Source organism: Copadichromis virginalis, linkage group LG11, assembly GCF_057382275.1.
Source record: "Copadichromis virginalis isolate Kocher_CV1m ecotype Utaka linkage group LG11, C_Virginalis_male_GT1.1, whole genome shotgun sequence".
NCBI lineage: Eukaryota > Metazoa > Chordata > Actinopteri > Cichliformes > Cichlidae > Copadichromis > Copadichromis virginalis.
This window is the reverse complement of record NC_140628.1, coordinates 30947865-30969988: the sequence shown is the minus strand read 5'-3', so window position 1 is coordinate 30969988 and position 22124 is coordinate 30947865. Positions and strand designations below refer to the sequence as shown.

Below are 22124 nucleotides of genomic sequence, written 5' to 3'. Positions count from 1 at the left end.
CCAAAGGTGATCTACTGGATGGAAATCAGGTGACTGTGGAGGCCATTGCAGTACAATGAACTCATGTTCAAGAAACCAGTGTGGGGTGATTGGGGCATTGGGCCCTGCTGGAAGCAGCCATCAGAAGATCGGTACAGTGTGGTTATAAAGGGGTGGACATGGTCAGCAGCAATACTCAGGTAGGCTTTGGTGTTCAACTAATGTTCTGTTGGTACTAAGAGGCCTAAAGTATGCCAAGACAACATCTCTCACACCATTACACCACCAGCAGCATGAACTGGATCCACAAGGCAAGATGGATCCATGCTTTCACATTTTTTGACAGGAACCATTCCAATGTTGCAGCAGAAATTACAACTCATCAGACCAGGCAATATTTTTTTGTTTTAGTTTCTCAGTGAGGCCTTGCAAATTGTAGCCTCAGCTTCTTGCAGGCTGACGGGAGTTGCTTCCAGTGTGGTGTGGTGAAGGTTAAACAGTCATATTTTCTCTTTTTCTGCCCATTCTCTTTAAACTCTATAATGCCTAGAAATAGTCATGTGGTCGTCTCTGAAATACCCAGATCGGCCTATTTGGCACCAAAATCCACGCCACATGCAAACTGACCTACATGACCTTTATTCTCTATTCAGATTGAACTCTGACAGTTCATCCTGACCTGATTAGATGTTTGTGCTAACGAGAAGTTGAAATACAAAGTAACAGTACGTTTGGACTTTGTACTCTAACTTCCTCCAAATTAACAATCCATCCCAAAATTCTGACTAAAACAACTGGAATTAATATTTTACGAAAGTTTTAACATTTTTAACGACCCATCAGTTCAAAACCCCAGCTAACTCATCGACAAGCAAACTTCCTGGAAGAGCTTTTCAACATCTTTTCTTTTTTTCCTTCTATTGAGTGAAATCTAATATATGAGAAATGCATTTTCTGTCACTGTTGTTGATAGTCTGTTGACCACTCGCGAATTTGTTTCGTGTGTATGCGAATTAATCTTATTGTGTACTATAGGTTTAAAGATGATTGTGCCACAGTAAAATTGCTAAGAAAATTAATTCAAAACAAGAGAGAGGGAGATCCAGTACTGCATGGCACAGATAAAGAGGACTAGGTCTACAGAGTTAAACAAAATATTTCACGAGCCAGAGAGAAAAGCTTTTGTCAGGAAAAGTCATTGCCAAGATTCACAAGAGATATAAAAATGCTCATGGGAACGAATGAATTTGCCAGGAAGAAATCAAGGTGACAAGAGTAAGGTGGAAACTGCTATTTAACAAAGTCCACCTGTCAAATTTGAAGGTTTAAAAGCAGCCAATTCTTCCTGCTGTCTCACAGACAGCCTTTCAGTGAAATATGACAAATTTTCAGTCGACACCACTTGCTACCGTAAATTTCACCGCTTCGAGACCTGAACGGATTTGACCTTGCAACTCTTTCTTTCACAAGAAACAAATAAGTTCCTGCAACAAAGTTGTTGCAAGCGTCCCTGCGATGCTTCACACTTGGTAGTATGTGTGCAACTGCACCTTAGACAAGAACTGTACGAGAAGACAATCCAATAGTTGGCCACTTTAAAAACAAAAAAACGCATCCTTGCTGAGAATCCAAACCTTTTCATCTTTCCTGCAGTGTCTCTCCCTATAACCACCACTCCTTCACCCGTCTCTCATGCACATAGCATCTTTCTAATCCCCTTGACTGAGAGAGCAGAAGACCCAGTGGCTCCAGGGCACAAAACAGGAGGAGAAGTAAATTAGAGAGGAGAGAGGACTAGAGATCACAGAAGGAATGAAAAGGAAGAGTGCCTCTCGAGCTGCAAACACAAGTGAAGGCAGAGAAAGAAATGAGAGCAGCTCAGTGCAGAGACAGTTTGATTAATAAAAAGAAAAGAGAGCAAAGTTTTTAATTAAAAATCTTTTTTTTTTTTATTTAGACAAAATAATTAGGTATTACAAGGAAAAAGAAGTTTGAGACAGAGAACTGAACAAGCCACTTTGGCCAAGCAGCAAAGGAGATGTTAAGCTGGACACTTGCACTTGAATTAATGAGAATCTTAAAAAGGATGCTAACACTGATGTCTGTTTTATGTCCTCAGCCTGTGCTTCTTCTACAAACACGAATAAAACCAAAACTCATTTATCAAGACAAAGAAATTTATAATGTTATCCCTTTTTAAATAAATCAAATAAAACAAAGAACAAAAATGTTCAGTTTCTTCTTTTTTTCCATGGCTGTAACCTTCCATAACTGACATCTTTCACCTGACTTTGGGTCGTTTTCATAATAGTCTTCCCACTTACACAAATGGTGTATTATCAGTGCTGCTGGCTGTCAGGACAGGGTGGTAACTCATTTCCAGACAGTGCCTGAGGTAGCCGAAGCGAGCAGCAACAAACTGCAGCACAGGAAGTGAGAAATTCAAAAGACCTGAGCCAGAGTGTGTGCTTCATTCGCAAAGCCCAAGAGACTCAGCAGCACATGGATGATGAAGATGATGGTGGAGATGATGAAATTGGTTCCTGGCCAAGCTGGGGCTAACGACCCTCGAGAGCACAATCTAAAAATAAACCTATACTTAATCCTAACAACAACCCCAAGAAAGAAACACTATGTAGTGGACAGTCTGCAGCGCTTGGCCGAAGGTTGAAAACATTTGCAGAGAAAACTGCTTGAGGTGGAGAAATTATATGTATATCAAATATGAAGTCCAATATAAAGGCATCGATAATAACAAACAGTTGACTTATTGCTCTTTGAAAGTGTAGCTGTTTATCTGAAACGGAAAATGTGTTTATGGCTTTCCCTGCTGCTCCTTCATCAGGATGAGGGTGTGAGTGCGGCCGCACGCTGCATACAGTGTATAGTTCAGGGGACGACGGTGTAGGGCTGATAGGGCAGCATCTTTTGTCGTGCACTGATTGCATAAATCCATTCCGGTTTGACAAAATTCAGATTGGTGTTCTCCATCAGCGCCTGCGAGGAAGTCAGAGCAAAAGCAAGAAGCGCAGTCATGTCATGTACTTGCATTACAAATGGTCAGACAGGCTGAGGTGTAAAGCCTTTAAAACCCTTCAAACTATACCTAAGCTTCAAATTCAAATGCTAAAAAAGCACGCAAATGGCTGGAAACCATAGTAACCTAAACTTGAAAGGTACTAGTCCCCACTGCTGCTGAATTTGTCCTGGGAATGCTAAAGTGGTGTATACTGGTGTATACTGTGCAAATGAAAAGGGCTCAGAACTCTGGGCTGATAACGCTTGGAGTGGAAAATTTAAAGGGTATTTCCTCTCCCTTTTTTTATTTTTAGCTGTGCACACTGTATAATAAAGCAACACTTGACACAAAGTTAAGTGAAGCAATTTCCTTTACAAAATTGTCTTGACTGTGGGAGTAAAAGATAAAAAGCTTACACACATGGGTACACCGAATATTAAATCTTTTTAAGCCCCTGTTAGACATGTTTATTTGGTTATGGCTGCTTATTTTCAAAGAAAAAGAGAAAAGAGGGTACGACTCACGTCTTCAAAGGAGTCGTGCCACCCTTCACTGGTCACCACGAACTGCACCTTCTCTGTCATATAGTCCTCGATCACTCTGTAGCAAAGACAGGCACATAAATTACAATTATAATTGCACAGATTATGTCTTTTTTTTGTCCATTGGGAATAACCACTGAAAGTCTTTCTTACCCATTAAAGGCAACAATGTATCGTAACAGCAGTCGTCTGTCGTTATTGGGGAATTTACCGTAGAGGAAAAAGTGCTTTCCGCTTAGGAAATCTAGAAGAGAAGACAAAGTGGGAAGCAAAAGATCAAGAAGAGTGGAACACAGTCTGTAGGAAAATTATAAGAAAAGAGGAGAAAAAATAAAGAAAGCAAAACACAAGCAGCCAGAAGCTGGATGGGAACTAATTGATGCATACCTGGGAGCTCGGGGATGGGATGATCCTCTTCAGCTTCAGCGTCAGTGTTTTCATCCGTCGACCCCCCGTAAGGATCCTCGTCCTTCACCACCGTTCCTTCTGTTGCTGCTTTCTTCTGTTTTCTCCCCTCTTCCACCCTTTCACAAGGACAAACCTTTTTATCCTACATGTTAACAAGCCTGCTCTCAAAAGATGGTTTTTTTCTTGGTATTGTGTGGCCACATTCTAGCAGGGGCCACAGCTCTGCTGTCTTTTTTACACATTTAATGAATCTTTTCATTATTTTCGCTCAGGGAATCCAGGGAATCTCGCTAAGGGATCAGCTAAAGACCATGGAGAAATTTTAAAAAGGATATAATGTTGTTTTAACTGTGCATTTAGGACTAAATGTAACAAGTAAGATATACATATTATATATAACATCAGCAATATAGTCATAAAGTCAATATAGATTTAGTCATGACAACACTATAGGCTACTTTAGTACAGCAGTATCTCTTTTAAAGGCTAATGTGCCCAAAAGCTGTTTATTAAAGAGCCAAGAATTTTATGTCTTCTCCCATAAACATCTTGAGGGAGCAGATAGACTATTTTATTCAATAGAGTGTCTTTGCAGGAGTTCATTTAATCTGCTGAATGGTGCTGGAAAAGTAGCATAAAGCGCGTTTTTACATTACATCATATGTTTTTACTGCAATGTCTGCAAAAACGATGCTGATTACGGCAGTAATGCTGAAGGAAAATAGTAAAATGCAGCTCGTTGTGACCTAAAAGACAATGAAATGCTCTGGAAACAGCAGGAGTCGCTGGGAAAAACTGGCTCGGTGCGAAAGAAAACATGTTCTTCTAAAATTATTAATCAGAATAAGACTAGAGCACCCTAACAATCAAATAAGAATTAGTTATCGAAGAATGAGCATTACAAACAGCAGAATCAAAATGATTTGTCCTGTTTACCTCTGCAGCTCATCCTCTGTGTCCACTGCAGATTCATCATTATCGCCTCCTGGGAGAATGAGACATTTTTTTTTTAAGTGAATAAACTCACCAGGTTTGCCTGAAAATGTTGGTAACGAGTTTTGTATTTAACACAATTTTCCCTTCACTGAGTTCACCGACAACACAAAATACTGTGACCGCTCTATGACCCTAATCTTAAACTAATGAAAAGATTTAAATTCTGGTCACCTGGAGATTGAGATTGTTATGCTGCCATTATGTTTTCTACAATTCTCATGGAGCACAGATGGGAGCGAAAAAACACACCAGGCGAATCTGCTTTTTAATGAGTACCCGAGAACCAAATTAAAGGTGAGACCAGCCGAGCCATTTCTGCCAAAAACACCTTGACAGCATCAATTTTTCAGTTCTCTTGCACCCCGCTGGAACGATGAAGTGCCATTCTTCCAAAAGATATTTTCTCATTTGGTGTTTGGTGATGACTGGGTGGAAAGCCGTCTAACACAAAAGCCACAGCATGCGATTTTCATCATTTTTAGCCATTTATCGACTCTCTGTGCCACCGCAGAATAAAGGTCATCTGAGAACAAATCTGTGAGGACCAAGTGACGCCCCCCCGCCCGACAGCACAAGCCATCAGATCAGGTTTTTCCTTTAATTTGCACATTAGAGTTTGAGTAGATGTCACCTTGCTTGCATATCTGCCACCACCGTAAAATCCTGTGTTGTTGACGGGAAAAAGAGAAGGTGGTCTAATTAAAAAGCCGTCTGTCGTCATGTATGTGTTTGGTGGGTCAGCCCTTGCTGTCTGTCCTCTCTGATGCACCTCAACACTTTATTTCTGGCTCTCGTATTAACATAGAAATGAGATTCATGCTCAAGTCCCTTTATGGTGATTACATTTTACCCCTGTTCTTTTTTTTCCCCCCACCTCAAATTGCATCTACAGTAAGTATGTTGTTCCTGTTCTTTTTATTTGTTTATTTATTTATTTTTTAAAATGGCAGTGCTGCCATCTCATCCATTTCCAAGTGCTTTATAAAGGCTGTCCCTTTTGTCTGATCCCTGGGCTCTCAAATTGTCCCCTGGCCTCCTCTCTATCCATTCTGTCCTCTTCAGCTCACGTGCGACCCTCTTCTCCATCTCTAGTTATTTGAGCTAACAGAGTGAATAATTTTCCATGAGTCTCAGCCATTTACGCTCAGCTCCCGGATCTTTTCAGTGCAGATATACAAATGAAGGTTTACTTGTTTATTCATTAAAATGAATTTAATTAACAAGTATGCTTTAAATTTAGGGTTCCAGACCTTTAGGTTTGTAGTTTCCTTCACTGTGGTTGATTCTCACAGAGCAGTTTCTTGGCACAAATAAACCTGTCAGAGGTCTCAGTAAGACCTCTGACGGCTGTAAATAATATTACCCGATAAGCAGACTCAAAGATACACTGACACAGGTCTGTGCATGACGGTCTAATGTTGGAAGAGAGAACTTTCTTTTTCCTTTTTGCTTGTTTTTGGTTTGTGTTCCTATTACTGGCACTTGATTCAAATTGTAATTGCCTGTTTAACTTGGCTGTCATTTTTCAATTTCATCCGTTTCACCTGATCATTGAACCGACTGTCAACTTCCCATCCCCTGCCATTTCCTTCAGTCTATTTGTCTCGGGCAAACCTTGGTTCTAAGTCAGCTGAATAACATTAAAAAAATGTTTTACATTGCTTTCATTTTGTAGATGTTTCTGCAATGATGTGCTCGACTTTTATCCCTATAACAGCCTGAAAGAAAGTCAAGCCGAAATACTGATGCTGGCAGAAATGTCTCAAAGTTCAGACACATTAAAAAGCGCTTGATGCCAACCTGGTTCATCCACATCAGTGGAGCCAGCATACTCATCATCTTCCTCCTCCTTCTCTGGCGTCTTTTTGGCCGTGACTTGTTTCTCCTTCTTCTGCGGCGTCTGCAAAGCAGCAGGGAGCTTTAAACCTGACATTCGATTATATTTAAAGGCTCACTTAAAAAAAACAAATTTACCTTTGTGTTCATTTCCTCTTCGCTCTCGTCGTCCACTTCCATTTCACTCTCTGAGCTCGATTCGGGTCCATCCATCAGAAACCTACAGAAAAAACAAAACAGTGTCAGGATGATTAAAGACCAAAGAGTGAAGTACCTTTCCTCAACATATCTTGTTCCCAATCAGCTCTACTTGTGCAATGACTCAAACTGCAACAATCCCTTGTCAGATGAGGGGGAGAAAAAAAACTAAATTTCAACAAGATGGTAATATCTTTTAGCTGACAGATCAACGACCTAATGTTTAAAACACAGACTGTGTATTACATACTTTGAAGTTTGCATAGTGGGAGAAATCTAGTTTTCTGCAGGACGAGGGACAGAAATACAAAAACTTCTGTCCCCAAAAAACAAACAATACATTTTCCTGGGGGGTTGGCTGGTCTTTTTTTTTTCTCACCAATTACTCTCAGTCACAAGTGGATCATCTGAAGCACTCAGTGAAAACAACTTCAGTTTTCAATGAGAATTAAGGCAACCTATGTCACAAAGATAAGAGCGGGCAAAGTCATAAATCACAGAAACTACTCATTTGTTCTTTAAAATCCATTCCTGCTTTATTTGTTTTTCATTTAGTAAAACAATACAATAGTATAGTTTTTAACAATTACAGCTGTTACATTTCTAAACTCTTTTAATCAGTATTAAAAAGGTTTAGTGTAATATGATCTAATTATGCAACAGAAGAGTTGAAACTGGGAAGAAAAGCTCTTTTAGTTTTGTTCTGACCTGCTATATTACTCTACAATATGGACTGTGGAGAAATGTACTATCAAAAAATGCACTTATCATTGTGGAGCAATGAGGGAAAAGGGTTTAAATTAAATAGGGATCAATGGAGCCCTATCCCCAGCGGTCTGATGACTCCAGATTTGTCCTTTTTCGGAGTGATGGGGGGCATCAGGGTGAGGAGAGAGGTGGATGAAGTGCTGCACCCGTCATTTCTGATGCCTGCTGCACATGCCTGCAGGAGCAGTGTTATGATCTTTGGATGGTCAGGATCGGTTCAGCAAGATGTGCTAAAGTAGCTGACTAACTGACTATACTGAATGATCAGGTTTTTCCATCAATTGATTTTATTTCTCCCCTTGAGGCATGGGTATATTCCAAGATAAAAATGTCGGGATTCAATGGGCTTAGACTGTGAAAGAGCGATTCAGGACCCATGAGACGTAATTTTCACGCACTGACTGACCACCACTGCATCCAGAGCTCAACCCCACTGAGACTGTTTGGGATGTGCTAGAAAGAATTTAAGCAGCGGTCCAACTCAGCATCAATATGAGATCTTTTATGAAATATTAATGCAAGTTTGGATGAAAATAAATACTGAGAGCTGATCAAAGTGATGCCACAACATGTGCGCAATTATTTTGACCTTTGCTTTGGCTGGGCAGTGTATGATGATTAGTCTAGATCAGTGTTTCCCAACCTTTTGGAGCCACGGCACGTATTTCACATTAGAGAAATCACACGGCACACCAACAAACAAAAATATCACAAACAGAATATTGCATATTCTTTTCAAATATTTATCGATTGCTATGCTGAATTGTCTCACTTGCAGCATGATTATGTAATTTCTTCTTCGTCTTCTTCTGTTTTACTGGCAGTTGGCAACCCATTTAATTGGAGCAAGAAGTTGCACTGTCCTCTGGTGGAAGAGAATGTAATTGTTCTGCCCGTTACTCAAGCAGGTCGCTTAAAGTGCTAATCAGGTGGAACCAGATAATCTGTCACGGCACACCAACAGTGACGGGAAACACTGGTCTACATGTAAGCATATGTTGTTGCAGCGCAATAAAAAGAAATCTACATAAACATCAGCTGTGCAAGCAATAGTTTGCTCTAAAAATTAAAGAACCACGGGAACGGATCAGTGATGAAGTCCACCTTTTTTAAACTTACATGTAATTAAATATGTGGTTTCCTGTACTTTTCATACCTACAAAGAGCAAACGGAGGATTACAGGAGTCGCACCACTCTCTGCTCTTCCATCTGTGCCACATCTACTGTAGCACCAGGCGGACGACACTGCCAACTACAAGGTGAATAAGTCTTCTCACTGAAACTCCAACCTTTCAACTCTGTGGTCAACCGGACCAAACACAAAGATGCAATCATGATTTTCTCCATCTTGTTGTGAATGTTATTGTGATGCGAAATGTCATTTCTATTGGCAGGGCAAAAGCTACCAAGAAAAATCCCCTCTTGGGCAGATACCAAGCACTGCCATAGCTATAATACTGCTAAAATTACTCCCAGTCAGACTCTTAAGAACAGTTGGATTAGTCTAAATTCAAATTTCTGTTTAACAGACTGGTAAAACGAACATCTCGGGACATTTCCAAAAATTACTTCATTGTTAAAATGTTTTCTGAAAACTTTAAGAGATTGTACAGAGAATAAATAAGCTAAATGGTCCAATAAACTCCACCAAGAACACCTGTGTGTAGTGATAATGCTACTGAATGTGACATGTAGAAAAACAAGCAAGTAATGAGTAGAAAACCAGTCTTGTAGCTCTTGCACACACACACACACACACACACACACACACACACACACACACACACACACACACACACACACACACACACACACAGGTATAAATAGGAAGCGTCCAGTGATAACGTTTTATTTCTGCCCACCTTTTCTACATTTTCCCTCAAGCCATATAAATTCAGATGGACTTTATTAGCTTGGAAATGTGAAGTGCAGAGAGTTGAAATGCCACAGTTATGGTGTAATCGTTTCCACACATACCACAGGGAGTTTTACTGACATATGTTTACTCGTGTTATAAAACTCAGTGTCCAGAAAATTGGATAAAGAAAAAGGACAACGTGGGCAAAAGAAACAACTGAAAAACGGCTTCTTAAGATAGCGAGAGTTGTTAAGCAGCTCGATCTGCTCAGTAATGAAAAGCTTATACGTAACTTTACGTAACACGAAAAATGCAGAAATAAATGTAAAAGAATAAACATTTTTATATTACTAACAAACATTCAATGATTTTTATGGAACACTTATTTTTAAAAGAAAGAATATGTAGCTCAAGGTTTTTTTTTTTTTAAATGAATTTATTTTTTAACCGTCCAACAAAGTACGTAAAATTCCCTCAACTATTAAAGCCATGCATAGCAAAAACATCAACTTTGATATATCACCTTGCAGTCGGGGTTTCGAAAAGCAGCGTCAAAGAATTAAGCATTCATCGCTCACAGTTTTAAAAATAACAGACATACTTTCTTTGCCATTGCTTTTAGCCCGACATTAGACTCTGTCAATATCAGCATCTTTCAATGAGGTTGTGTTATCAAACCTTTAAAGTCACAATGAATGAGGCAGAAATGCTGTTGATTTTTTTTTTTTATCTTAAAGCTTCTCGTCTGCGAGTCCTTAAATTTCTACATTTTTTTTTAAATTTTGTAAATATTTTATTTTTGTTTGTTAATGGAGAAAAGTTTTTTTGATACGAAGAATATTTTTGTTAAACTAATTTTTAATAAATAAATGACCTCACTTGATGCACTTTAACGCTTTTTGCAAAACACCACGGTGCAGTGAAGTGTTTGAAAGAGCTTTGCGTTTTAAATTAATTAAAATGCAATTCTGTTGCTGTGCTGGCAGCAATATAGCAGTATTCTCCAGGTCCTCCTTCAGACGTTGCTAAAAAGCACTGATTAATTGAGAAATATATTTACTCACTGAGTTCTTTTTTGATTGGATGCTATGGATCTAAATATGCACCTTCTCCTCTCCTCCTGCGCCTGGATTCTCACTGATTGGATAATGAATGTGCAGAAAGCATTTCTTGGGTGCTTAGCTGATGTCACAGGCTCATTAACACATACATGACATGATCCGCATGCATGTCAGGAAACGGTGAAGGTGAGCATTCGCCTTCAGACGCTCGGTGTTTGCGTGCACATTGGGAGCAACAGTTTGAGTGCGAGTGTGCGTATTTGTTTGGGTACTTGTCATCATCAAAGTAAGTGGTCCCTTTAATTACCCATAGCAGATGCAGCTTTTAAATAAAAGATACATCAAAGCCGCACACTCCACAGGCTGCACAATAGCGGAGCTGGGCAGGGGAATGGATTATTCTGACAACGGGAGAGGGGGAAGCAGACTGGGGGCGAGAGATCTTCTCTACTATCACAAATTGATACAGAAAGGGGAGCGTTAGGGCGAATGACGACACAGGCTGCAGTCAACTTTTCATTTGAATTTACTTTTTGAGAATCGTTAAATAAAGATCGGATTTTTCCACGTTGTGCCCTTCAGCAGGATTTTATTTTAAAAAGCTTTCCTCAATCTCTCACATTCTTCGCGTGCCTCATATGCAGACTGTAGCTGTCTAGAGAAATCTCATCACACTGCAACTCTGGCCACTTTCATTTACAGCTTTGAAGTTCGACATGAAAAATATCAGATTTCAGCGCACCTGTTTTATCTACGAGGTATGCCCTGCCGCATCGCCGCAACGATCTCTGAGAACTGACAGTCACACCTACCGATAGTCACGCCTAATTATAAGCAAAGGAGGGCTCATTAATTACATCTGAGACATTCCCGAGTGCATTCCTGGGATGCAGACAGAGCCGAAATGTGACGCTTCTTTTCCATTATGGAGTCATTTCATTACATCGTTACTTATATATTGTTATAACATAAATGTAATTATGAAAACTCTCACGGTGTTACAAACGAGGTTTGATGCAAACATAATAAGGTCATTAGTGAGGTGACATTTTCAGTTTTAATGATGAAAACGTTAAACGAGGAGCTCACTGTGTAAATGTGCACTGGCATTCGTGCACAGTGTAAAAACAGGCAATGAATGTGAATCTTTGATTTAGAGTATCTGCAAGGTTTGAATGATTAGGAGGTGCTGACGACTATCATCAATCACCATGCAGATCCACAATTATTCAAGTACAAGATACGTTTTTAAATCATTGATTGATGCTGCCTGGGACAGAACCCTGAACACCCTTCACTTGATGTCATTACTTACCAAAGTAATGACATCAAGGATGTTGCATCTGGATGTTGCAGCAGCAGTCATCTAGTCCTGATTTTGTGGAACAAAAAATCAGCCAAAGAAAAAGTACTATCAAATGATGACTTTTCTAAAAATCCTCCGGTCAACTAAACATGAAATTTAACTTTGACTACATCGAACAGTAGCGAACCACATCACATCTTATTTTATCTTCAGCCATGCAATCCTTCCTGTTTGTGATGTTATTTTCTGAAAAAGTCTAGACAGCTCAGAGAAAATTATTTCGAATACGACATGCTTCACAATTATTGGATTTTTTTAGTTTTTATTATCATGTAAGTAGTTAGCTGAAAACGCGGGTAACCAAGCAGGCTGCTTAAAGCACATTGGTGAATGTTAACACAGCAGGCAGCGGTAGGTGAAACCCTCGTAAAGCCTGATGCAGAAGCAGACAGCATATGAGGAAATAATCTGAGAAGTCTTCAACAGTTTGTTTCGTCCCCACTGCTTGTTATTTGGTGGTGAGTCTCATATTGTGTACGAGGAGTTAGACACAGATAAACGTAGGCCATTAAGAGTAGTCATCCGTCTTTGTCAACCATAAAGTGTGTAGATAAACTCAGGCTGCAGTAAAGCGGCTACAGAAAGGGAAGGGGGTCGGAAGTGTCTCTCTTACTATAACTGTACTGCCACTGGGTTGTTTAGGATATTATCACATGTCTGATATTGATGCGATATCTGGCACTGTGCACCCTAGACAAGTCCCAAGTCTGCTGCAGAGCAAACACACAGAAAACTTCACTCTCACATTCACACATCTGGCCAGTTTGGAACTGCCATTAAACCTAACATGCATGTCTTTGGCCTGAGAAAGGAAGCCAGAGCACCCGAACAGAACATGCAAACGCTGCACACCGAACCCCAAATCCTAATCCTTAGACAGCCGGTGGATTCAAACCCAGTACCTTCTTTTTACAATATCAACTCTCGCGGCCCGGTACCGGTCCTTGGCCCGGGGGTTGGGGACCATTGCTATAGGGTATGAGTAATAGGTGTTTTTACATATATTCTGTCTTCTTGACTACATTCAAGATAAGACCCTTTAAAAAGGCAGAACAGTTCAGGAAATTCACACAAAAAAAGCAGCAATGGAGTACAATATTTAATATTGGGCTCTCAGAAACCACTAGCCCCACCTGCCCATTGTTTTTAGTATAGTAACATTATTACTATACAACACAGGGATGAAGCTGATTCATTAGCAAGATGTACACAAAACTACTTACAAATAACAGTGATTAAAATTAGTACAGCTTATAGAATACCAGGTTTCATATACTCACATATGCCTGAGCTTAATGAACCTTGCATGGCTCGACTTCGAACCAGAGGCAATCACTGCCAACAAAACAAGTATGAAAGGACTCCTTATATTATAGGGCCCAGCTACATAAAGTAAATTGCAGTCCTATCCCAATTAATTTGGGCCATCCACTGCCTGAGATGAGCATCCAGCTCTACATTATTCAGCACACACAGATTTGTGTGGAGCGATGACAGAAGGATCTTGATGCTGCTAAAGTTTCCCCTATAATGAGCCCTATAATTAGATAGCTGCTGGAGTTGGGTGGGTTGAATTTGTGATCACAGCAAGGATCATCTGCTCAAGGTTATAATGTTCTCTGCAGCAAGCGGCAAACACTGCTGTGAGGGGTGTATGTTGGGATGATTTAATCAATGAGAGTGTTTTGCATAGACCGTGTGATGTAGAGATGCCGACGTGGCCTTAATCAGATGCGGATTCAAATGTTGGACACATGTTCCAGGTTATAACCCGGCTGTCACTGAGTGGAAGTGCCCTTTTAAAGTTCCTGTAGTCAAGCTTGAGCCACTGTCTGTTATTAAAGTAAAATCATTTCTTCTGCATTTCCCACTAACCTTTTGTAGGAGATTTTCTGCTTCCTCTTGTGGCAATCCAGCACCCAATCCTTGCGTACGATGATTCCACCCGCTGATTTCACCTGGCTGTACTTGGGGGTGTTAGCGAAGGCACAGCTGCAGATTAATGGGCCGAAAGAGATGCACGGACACACAGAGACACGTATGGTTACATCAGTAAAGAGACGCTAACAAGGGCAGGCTGCTCTGACAGCAGAGATCAAGATGCAATCAAACTGAATTACTGCGAGTGCTGACAGGACTTTTACACAAAACTCTGATCTTTTTCAAAGATGATAATCGAAATCACACACACACACACAAAAACCCATCTGAAACAATTACAACACAGATCTCTTGCAAGGCACGTTTGAAATTTTGTTGAAAGATAACGTGATCTCGTTATTTACCGTGATTATTTTCAGAGATCATTATGATATTTCAGTTTGAACGTCTCACACAACATTCAATTTTAAAACTATTTATAAAAAGCATAGCTTGAAAACGTTTTCCTTCTGCTTATCTCCCTTCATTTTTATCATGTGCCAACTTTCTGCAGTTTCACCACATATTGATCTTTTGCCTTATCTGCAGCTCTTTTGCATTTGCTCATTTATCTCCACGCATTCTCTTGGTGAATCCTATATTTGTGAGCTGTCCTTGACACCAAAGGACGGCAGTAAACAATGTCCTTAACAGCTTGAGCTGATGTGGTAAAATAAAAGCCATATTTTAGTAGAACTGATGTTGTGTTGGTGGTGTCAACTAAACCCAACAACACTGTAAATAAAGTGACATTATATTTTTGCACGAGGTTATGAAAAAACACCCCAAATGTCCTTCGGAACAGTAGGTACTATAAATTTTTACTGTTCTAAAATCATAAAAAATAGCAGAGAAAACTGATATAACTTTAATGTCTGTCCATAAAGCATAAGACTAGAGGATAGAGCCTGCAGCTGTTAGCCCACCACAAAGACAGAAATGCCAATAAGTAATTCAGAAGTTTGGATAAGCAGGTTTTGTTAACCTTGAACAGTACCAGACTCCCCGTTTCCCACTTTTTGCTAATACACTAACCACCCGCAGGCTTTAGCTCCCAATTCACTGAGCAGACACGGACAATGGAATAAATCTTTTCATCTAAAGTCAGTAGTATTAAATTCAGGGATGAATTAAAGTTATGAATGCTAGATTATGCCAATTCATTCCTTTCAGCAACTTACATAAGATGTGTGGCGTCAGGCGTCCAATCGGGTCGATACTTGGCTCCCATTTCCAGCGCTTTTTCCCTCAGCTCCCCTCGGAAGGGGTTCTGAAATCCACTGAGGACAAACACCACCCCCTCCATGAGCCGGGTGAATGGGACCTGCTGCTCTTTCTGGGATTTGGCCTTCTGTTTAGTTTTAGGCTCAGGTTTAGACTCACTCTCACTCTTCCTGTCAGCAGCCTTCTGAACTGGTGATGCTGTAGAGATTATTAGAAAACTCAAGGAAAGTTCTCCACATGAATAAATAATGCAAAGATTCCGAGACTGTGTTACCTTTGGCCGTGCTTGGGCTGGGTGTACTGACTGAACTCGGCTTGTGTTTGGGGGTTGCGGCTTTACCCTCAGGTGAACCAGATGGACTTTTTTTCTTCGAGGGAGGAGGGCCGGGAGCAGATTGTCGCTCTTTGCTGAATTCAAATTTCCTTTTTGCTGGTGGCTAGAGGTGAAAATTCAGAGTTGAAATTGCTATTTCATGCCTGAAGTCCGCTAACACCTGGTACCAGTTTATATTATTACTGTAGTCTATAGATAAAATCAATGAAGTCATGGGGAAAGCAAAAGAATTATCAAAGGATCTGTGGGAGAACATAGTGGAACTTTATATATAAAGGAATAGAGAATCAGCACTGTTCAAATTCTATTTAAGAAGTGGAAAATGAGGGATTATGTTGAAACCAAGCCACGTTTAGAAGACCATCAAAATAAAAAAAAAATAATAATAAATACAAAAAAAAAAAAAAAATCAGCCACAACTGCACAGAAAATTTTTTGGGATACAAACAAATGGGTAAAAAAAATGGGCAACATGGTCAAATCACCAGAAGAACAACATTGCTGTACCCATGTCACAAAGCAGATGCTTACATTGTGCCTAACAGTAGAGACAGAAACTTTGGTTTCTGAACTGAAGGAAGAGTTGTAGACATCAGCCCAGAAGCTGTGCATAGGACGCACTTGGACATTCCAGCTTGACAATGAAATCAAAACAAAACAGAAAAATGATCCAAAGAAACAATCATAAATTTTGCCAGGATTTGTAAACTTACGTGCACAACTGTATCTAACTGGGGTAGCTTTCAGCTGGCTTTACTATGCACAGGCATGTATTTGTGCAGCTCATCGCAGCAGGTGGCTTTTATTCAATTTTCCTTTCAAAAGCCAAAGTGACATGCGGCTGTCACTTCCACGTGTCTGAGCCCCTCCTACTTTCCTTCTCAAGGTGTCCTCAAGCAAAATAACAATGGTGCATTTCCATGTGTGCCATGTACACATGGAAAAAAAAATACACAATGTATTTTAGGCTTTCTTGAAGGTGAAGGTAAAAAGTATAAAAAAAATTACAAGTATCAAATTTATTTCACAACAGTTTCCTATTTTTCAACCATATAGTTTTGTCATGATAATAAACCAGGGAGCACACGTGTATTTCTCTTTCAGTCAAGCTACCTTAGCCTAATGTTACTCCAGTTTAAATACGTGCATTTACAAAAAAGTTCATATCAATGCCCACTATGAGGTAAAGTCAGTTTCAAGTATTCTGCCATTGTTGCTATTGACACCCCACAGGCTGTTCAGAGTTTGAAATTGAAGTTTTTTTAAGGCTCCCTGAAAGTTTAAAATACTGATGTGCTGGTACTGGCTCATTACCTTCTAATATTTAATGTTAAGGGGAAAGAAAGAAGAAAGTCTTTGTTTTGGGGTCTCGGCCTTACACTGAAACATGTGCATATTCAGACCCTTTAATTGTGATTCTGGGAACTTAATCACTTCTGTCACCAGCTGCTTCTCGCACACTAAACAACAAGGGAATTACATCACACACAGGTTCTTAAAGGGGAATGGCTGTGCCGGTAACAAGAGGTACCCTCCATCTCAGATTTAAATTTCCTTATCAATGAACCATGAGGACTGTGCATGTGGGAAAATAACTCAATGAAACCAGGATCTTCAACCGATGCAGTTCTGTGAAAAGAGGTGCTCAGTAACAATGATTCCAACCTTGACCTATTTTTACTTCAGTTATTAGATCAAAAGCTTTGATGGAAGTGAAACTCTTAAGATTAAGAAGCTGCCACAGGCAGCATTAACCTGGTATCTTTTTCATTCTCATCGCAGCTCTCAAAGAAAAACTGTGTGAGCATGGGGACAACATGTAAACCCCATGCAGTGACCTTTCTGGGTTTGAAACCAGAACCCTCTTACTGTAAGGCAACAGTGCTAACCACTGAGCCACCATGCTACAGTATCACATGATACCACAGATCCCAAACTAAAACAAACTATCCACTTTCATGTGGTCTAAATATAGAGAAAATCCTCCTGCCCATTAAGTGGAGGGCGGGGGTGTTTACTACCTGTGGTGAGGCAGAGGTGGAAGACGAGGCCTGGCCTGATGAGTGGGAGCTGCCGCTTGCTTGCAGAGCAGCAGCAGCGTAGCTTATCTTCTCACTCTGAGGAGACGCTACAGAGAGAGGTGCAGAGAGCAGGTTAAGAAAGAAAGCAGCCTGATCATAAAGAATGTCTTTGAAATCACTTCTTTTAAAACTAATTAGTGCTCTGTTGAGTTTTTATTATTTAACAAAATTACAGTTTTATTATTACAGTGAACATAAAGAATTTAACTGGCCTCCAGCAGCAGGTAGACTCAAATAATTGGATTTACCTTTGAGTGAAGTGCTCGACTTTGTTGCGTTCTCCCGACTGAAGAAGAGACTGCCAGGTTGAAGGCTGGGCCCGGATGCAGGAGACTCATCCTTCACCCTGAACTGTCCCAGCTTTGTCAGTTTCTGACAGGACAGAAGAAGGAAGACTTCAGAGGCAATAAGGAAGATAGAGAGATGGAAGTGCATTTCCCCTAATACAGCAAAAAGGCTGTAACATGACAAATGAGTCCATGAGTAAGAAAGTAGATTAATATCCAGGAAGTGCTAAAACAAAAGCGTCAGGCGTTTATGCTGAATTCCCACTACAGCATAAACGAAAGTAAAAAAACATAAATCAAGTAAAAATTCCTGTTCAAGTAAAAGAGTACCTCAGCAAGCACATTTTGAATTTTACTATAACAAAGTCGCACAGATTATTAACTTGGAGTGTGATTTAAAACATTTAAAAGATGTTTTAAATCACTGAAAAGACAGAATTGGCGAATGAACCTCAACACTTCAACAGTTGTCACCATTCGTCATCATCAGTTGCTAAAAGAAAAACAGATGTGATGAGAAGGGCAGCGTGTCACAGTGGAGTTTCATACCACAGCTACATTTTGAAATATAGTATGACCAGACTAACATTTTAGTTAATATGATCCAAAAACGAGTCAGCGAGCCCATACAATTGGAAAGTGTGAGGTTGAGACAGAGAAAGCTGTTATTGTAGCCGTCTGTAGGCCTGGAAAAATTCCATTTTAAGGCACGTCAGAATTTTTTCCAATCCAAAAACTGCGTTCATATTTTTTACTTTCTATTAGTGTAATAGAATATTAGGCTTTGTAAAGGCTAAAGTACAGTAGCTTGTCTGTGCATTGATGACCCCATCACGTCTTATCCTTCCTTGAACGACTTTTGATAGATACTGACCCCTGCAGAGTGGGAACACCCCAGAGGAGATGCAGGTTTGGAGATGTACCATCACGATCTGGACTATGTCAAACATTTTGCTTGCCCATTTTTCCTCCTTCTAACACATCAACTTTGAGGGTAAAATGTTCACTTGCTCCCAAATACATCCAACCCACTAACAGTTGCCAAGATGAAGAGATAATTGGTCTTATTCACGTCACCTATCAGAGGGCATACTGTTTTTCCTGATTGGTGTGCATGGTCTCAGTGGAGTACTTACTGGGGAGGAAGTTGGAGGAGGATCGTTTTTGTCAGGTGGCGAATGAAACTTAACAAAGGCAAGCCCATATGCAATATTCTATAAAGAGCAAAGACAGATTCACATTATATTTCCATCAAAGAGACACAATTCAAACTTCAAACGGTGCCTCAACAACAGGATACCTGAGACAAAGGATCTGGAAGGATCATCTCAGCGCTTATATTTCATTGCTTAATAAAAAGTTACCGTAACTGGAAAACCACGCTGCACTGCAATTACGTTGCTTTCATTTGACACTATAGAACAGGTCCTGTTGCACTGCTGTATTCAGACACTGTCATCATTCCATAAACGGCTTCAGTCTTAATAATAGATATATTTGCTAATTACAAAGGACTTGTCAATTTACACATCAAACACTCTTAGACACTTACCTTGCTGTATGGCTGGCTACACACAATTTTCACTCTGTCCCACTTCTCCTGAGCTGTGCTCTTTTGCAGCTGGTTGGGCCCAAAGAAACGCACACGGTTCATGTTGGTGCCACTGCGGCTCTCCGTGGGCGACATGAAGGAAGACATAACCAGGAGAACCTAAAAGAGTGAGATTAAAATCAGACTGGATAAAATGAAGTCATTACAGCATTCAGGAAGTGCGATTATTATTATTTGTAAGAATACCTCATAGTCTTGATCTCTGACAGCTGAAGAATTCCCCACCAACACCTCAATGAAAGCTGAACCTTCATTTCCAATATCAATGCTGTGCACCTGCTCTTCCTTTTCAAACTGAGGGAGAAAAGTAAAAGTTGCATGGTAATACTTCCCAAGGAAGCACAGGATACACTTCCAAAAGAGATTCTTAATCTCAAGAGCTGCGGTTAAATAAAGCTTGAAAAAAAAAACTATTCTAAGGCCGAAAGTAAAGCAAGAGAAGAATCAACACACTATTAATTAATCGAATTATTCTAAAACCACGTGGTGCTGCATTCAGCCGTCTGATCTCTGCACAATAAAGACAAATTCAGCTTTTTCTAGATAAATGCAAATATCACCAAATTTGTCTGTATGGTAAGAAAGACATGATTAATAACAAATGAAATGTTAAAAGTACCTGGATGTATCAGTATACAATTTTATTTGGTGATGTACCAGATAAACACATTATTTAGAGCAACTCAAAGCATAACTTTAAATATATTTGATCATCATTATCTAATAACAGTAGCAATAACTTTATTTAATAGCACCTTTCAAAACAAAATTACAGACTGCTTCAATTCAGTTTGATTTATACAGCACAAAATCACAACAACAGTCACCTCAAGGTGTTTTATATTGTAAGGTAGATCCTTCAATAATACATACAAAGAGAAACCCAACAATCATATGACCCCCTATGAGCAAGCGCTTTAGTGACAGTGGGAAGGAAAAACTCCCTTTTAACAGGAAGAAACCTCCAGCAGCCATCTGCCGCCCCTCACAGGGCAAGATTGGAAAAAAGCTAATATAAATGATTACTTGGAGAAAGTGATTAGTTCTCAGTCGTGATTGTGAGTCGTGATTGTGAGATTGGCAGCAGAGACAGCGGATCTCAGGTTATGACCAGGGACGGTAACACAACGTCTGAAATTCACTTTATAATTATAATTTGCGTGTAAACTTCTTCTAGTGTAAAGAAAGCAAATACAAAAAGTTTGTTTGAATTCAATAGATTGTATGATTCTCCCAAAGTTACATGTGTGTAATTTGGTGTTTATGTAATATATGTAAGTATCTGCCATCTAACTAATCTAATCAACGACACCTCACATGTTATTGAATTAGTTTGGTGTCACTTGAACACACAAAAACAACAACAAAACAAACAAACCTGGAGAATGACTGATATCTGCTTCTCCCCGGGTCTGGCTGCTTTCCACTTTCTGTACGTGTCAGAGCTCAGGAGGTTGTCTGCCCTGTGCGTCTGTTTTTGTAACACAACACATGTGAGTATGAAGCAGCCTCACAGCTCAGCTTTCTTCATACAAATCTCACAAAAGCAATACATCATGTTGCACTTACAGAGTCCTCGGTGCTGCACGACACGACGTGCTTGAGTTTGATTTCTGGCATTTCGTTGTTGTTACTGATGATCGTCAGGCTAAAAGCTGATCGATTCACTGATCAGTCACATAAACCAAACGGGCGCGTGCCTCCCCACGAAGCGATCGCAAACGGCTAACAAGTCATATGACACATCCAGTTTCTCTCCACTGGAAGTGATTTAATCCTGAAAGTTTAATTTCTTATTGGTCAGATAAACCGATGACTAACATGTTAGCATGCTAACAAACAATAGGCAACTCTCCCTAATGATTTTGGTGACTTTAGCACACCTAAAGGGCTGTTCCGCGTAATCTGTTCACAGCGTTATAGGCATGGCATATATCCGTTACTCTGCTGTTACAGAAAATTCATACCACAGATTTTGATTATGAGTTAAATGTGCGTGAAGGTGCACACATTTTCCCACCAAAAGCCTGTAAACGCCAGGATATGACGTACCTTCCGACTAACGACTTTTCTATCCAATCAGAGCTTTATTTTCTTCTTCTATGATTGAATTGTTGTGTCACTGAGGTTTATATTGCCACCAGTCGGTCACCATGTGAAGAGGCATTCAAAGAGAGCACTTATTCTTGAAATCTTTTCCGATCCTGCGCAGTTTGTCTCTTTTGTGACAAAACATACACTTTTAAACGTCGTGAGCAGACACTTTAAGATCTCAGAGCAGGGAGAATGTACATTAGCCTTTCAGCTGTCAGTGTTCGATAACACCATATCTGCAAAATTATGCATTACACCAGCAACAAAAAGAGCCCAAAAATAGGTTGTGTTTTTAAATTGAGAGTACATCATAAATCAAACTGGAGATCAGCAATGTACACATAATTACAGAAGTATAAAATTAGATAAGAAAGCTCTAGAAGATATAATATAGGAAACATTTGTACAGACCAGTGTAAATAAAAGTGCACTGATTCAGTATGCATACAAAAAAAGTGAAGTAAAAAAAGTTCATAATCAAACATGTAAATAAATTTGACTTTTCGAGTAGATGAGCATGAAAGGAAGGATTCTCTGCAT

The 22124-nt window shown here is 39.8% G+C and overlaps 1 protein-coding gene across 1 annotated transcript; it reads right to left on the bottom strand.

The window, feature by feature from the left end:
- Nucleotides 1–1902: 1902 nt before the first annotated feature.
- Nucleotides 1903–21607, bottom strand: xrcc1 (X-ray repair complementing 1). Its single transcript, XM_085471971.1, has 17 exons — nt 21060–21607; nt 20869–20961; nt 19677–19784; nt 19431–19589; nt 19015–19092; nt 17840–17963; nt 17532–17638; nt 15451–15613; nt 15134–15374; nt 13908–14024; nt 6919–7000; nt 6745–6844; nt 4885–4933; nt 3928–4064; nt 3694–3784; nt 3523–3598; nt 1903–2976 (listed from the first exon to the last, which is right to left on the bottom strand). Exons 1-17 carry the CDS (start codon nt 21108–21110, stop codon nt 2869–2871), a joined length of 1884 nt encoding a protein of 627 aa, XP_085328097.1. The 5' UTR covers nt 21111–21607; the 3' UTR covers nt 1903–2868.
- Between the last annotated feature and the right edge of the window lie 517 nt (nt 21608–22124).

What these genes read in the sequence shown, in the direction of transcription:
- xrcc1 (XM_085471971.1), bottom strand. Translation starts at nt 21,110, where the DNA reads ATGCCAGAAATCAAACTCAAGCACGTCGTGTCGTGCAGCACCGAGGAC. An exon ending in CCACCTCTGCCTCACCACAG is followed by an intron (nt 15,614 to 17,531) that starts GTAGTAAACACC and finishes TTTCACCTCTAG; the next exon opens with CCACCAGCAAAAAGGAAATT. An exon ending in ACAGAGGATGAGCTGCAGAG is followed by an intron (nt 4,065 to 4,884) that starts GTAAACAGGACA and finishes TCCTTGTGAAAG; the next exon opens with GGTGGAAGAGGGGAGAAAAC.